Genomic DNA, 2,743 nt, shown 5'->3' on the forward strand with positions numbered 1-2,743 from the left:
TGCCTCTGCCTCGTGAGTGCTGGGATTAAAGGCATGGGCCACCACGCCCGGCTAAGAAGGAAATTTTTTCTTGGCAGATGGTTTAGAAAATGCTTGTTTCACAGAATGTACAACTTCAGGTCAGATTCCCTAGAACCTGTATAAATGGCAGACCCCTTAGCACATGTCTGTAGTCCCAGCACTCTTCCCGTGGAGCGACTAGAGGTAGGATAAGAGGATCTCCAGAAGGTGGAGGGCACCAGTACAGCAACAAACAACATGAAAGATCCTGCCCGAAGCAAGGCGAAATGTGGAGGCTGTTTTCTACCACACATACACATTCCATGGCACACTTACACCCTCATGTGTGAACATGTATACGCATATACAAAAGTAAATATTTTAAATATAGAAATTTGGCCTCAGATCCCCATGGGGCAGACAGGATATGAAGAGTAAGCGGAGGCTGGAGAAATGCCATGTAGAATCCAGGGGAAAAGACTTTGGTAACCACTAGGATCAAAGTCTGTGGAAGATTCTCCTTCATGTCCACCAGAAGGAACCAACTTAGAATCCCCCCCCCTTTTTTTTTTGAATTTTGGCCTATTTTTTTTATATATATGTCAGTGAATTAGGAATGACAGGTTATGAGTCAGGAAATATAAGAAAGCAATTCACAGCCCATTACTTCAGTTCTAAAATCAGAACGAAATGATATTCTCATGATTCTATTCATTTTCCAGAATATATTAATATAATTCTGACTCCAAAAATGCATATAGAAACTGGTGAATATTTGAGAGGAATCAGAATTAATTTTGTTGTTTATACAGCTACAGTAGGGTATTGATTCTAACGTTAGGAGCCTGACCTGGAGTAGTTTCGTTTCGTTTCTTTCTTTTTTTTTTTTTTTAGGTTCTATTAAGCACTGCAAAACTTGTGAACACTTTCTTGGTTATAATGACTTCATTCAATCCTGTGTGGACAGTAAACACAAAGTGAAGTAAATCAAGATTGGACATGATTATATTGAAATTCTTTGTAAAGTAAGTGGGTCATCTTCCATAAGGTTGAGTTCTATAGATTGATTGAGAACGAGATGTTTATAATAAGAGTAGGACCCCTGTGGTTTTAGCCACAAGGCTATTCACCTCCTCTGTTCTCAGCCTTCTAGATGGACAAGTTCTACAGTCCTTACTTTGGAGAAACAACCTGTGTATTTAACATTGGAATTTCCCCTAATGCTTATCTGTGAGCACAGAGATCTCCTTGCTTCCTATATATTCCATACCCCCCCCCCCCTTATTTTTTAAAGAGAAGATTGTGGTTATTAATAGAGGTCAAGGTTAAATGCATTGCCTGCATGGCTAGTCTCTATAGGCAAATGTAATAGAATTATATGAATATCTAAAGGACCAAGGAAAGGGGAACACTGTCTTTACCACAACAGTTACTTAAAGGTCACTTGAAAGATCTTATCTCTTGATGGATATCATTAATTTGACCTTCAGTTATGTGAAAGTAATCTAATGCATAAAGGACCACATGCCAGAAAATCGTTGACAACCAAGATTATACTTGAACAACACACAATCAATATTAACTCTCTCTCTTTTTTTTTTTTTTTTAAATGATGGTTTTTACTTTGCCTATCTCTTGGGAAATTTCTGCTCATATATTTGATTTTAGTAGTTTTATTAATTAAACAACCATGTTTTCATCTTGTCTTAGTATATCAATAATCACTCCTGTGATTGATAATTAAAAAAAAAAACATAAAAACAACCCTTAGCATTTAAAACAACATCATACTATTTCCTTTTATACGAATGCCTTTCACCCCCAACCCCATGACTCAAAAAAAAAAAGAAAAGAAAAAATGGAGTTTTTATTGGCAAGCTGAGTATTATCATGTAAATAAAAAAGCATAGTTTGGGGATTGGTAGTATTCTGTCCTTGTTGTCTTCACAAGCCATCGGCTTATTCTTCCTCTTAGGTTGTATCCTCTTTATAGTCTTTTCTGGATATTAGTCTGCTGATCTCCAGGATAGTGTTGTGGTTGGAGCTTAGAGCAGATGCCATTTAGGACTTCATTTTCTGGAAAGACACAGATATTGCCTCTCCCTGATACTTGGAGGACATCTGTTTTATTTTCCATATATTATCTTCTAAGCTTTCCATTTTTAATATATTTTAGACTGTTTCTGCTTTAGTGTAATATGGTTTTGGGCAATGGAAAGATATCATCATCAGCCTTTGATGTGAACGCATTTGAAACTGAGATGGCGAAATGTAACCTAGTCTGTGGTGATTGGGGGACTCTATAGCCCTCTTCTTTTAAAATTTGTTGTTTAAATATTTGACAGCATCCTAATTGTGATGTCACTCAGGAATCCTAGTAGGATGGGAGTCTTGGAAAAGCTCTCATTCTTTTTATAGTAGTGTTTATGCCTCAGAAGTCATGTAACAGTTTTACAAAAATAGGGGATTGCAAGGAATATTGAAATTTCTATATGTCCTGTTTCTCTCTCACTTTTGTGACTCTCCTTGGTGATAGAGCTAGCCACTTCTACTAAAAGCATTTTTGTTCTTACCTTTGGTGAGGACCCTGCCCTGCACTTTGGATGCCAGTTGCACATTTTTTCAGGTGTTTCTCAGCCATTCGGTATCCTCAGTTGAAAATTCTTTGTTTAGCTCTGTACCCCATTTTTAATGGGGTTATTTGAATTTCTGGAGTCCAGCTTCTTGAGCTCTTTGTATATAT

The 2,743-nt window shown here is 37.1% G+C and overlaps 2 protein-coding genes across 2 annotated transcripts in view; both read left to right on the top strand.

Annotated features, from left to right (window-relative positions):
• LOC110333787 (oocyte zinc finger protein XlCOF6-like) overlaps nt 1-2,743 on the top strand; it is a 70,474-nt gene that overhangs the window by 20,291 nt on the left and 47,440 nt on the right. The gene's annotated exons all lie outside the window — the stretch shown is intronic.
• Nucleotides 145-2,743, top strand: part of LOC115062414 (zinc finger protein 883-like) — an 8,602-nt gene continuing 6,003 nt past the window's right edge. Inside the window, exon 1 of the mRNA XM_029531117.1 lies at nt 145-204. Within this exon, the coding sequence (XP_029386977.1) occupies nt 145-204 (60 nt within the window). The remainder of the gene's footprint in view (nt 205-2,743) is intronic.

Source organism: Mus pahari, chromosome 1 (assembly GCF_900095145.1).
Source record: "Mus pahari chromosome 1, PAHARI_EIJ_v1.1, whole genome shotgun sequence".
In the NCBI taxonomy this organism is placed as follows: domain Eukaryota; kingdom Metazoa; phylum Chordata; class Mammalia; order Rodentia; family Muridae; genus Mus; species Mus pahari.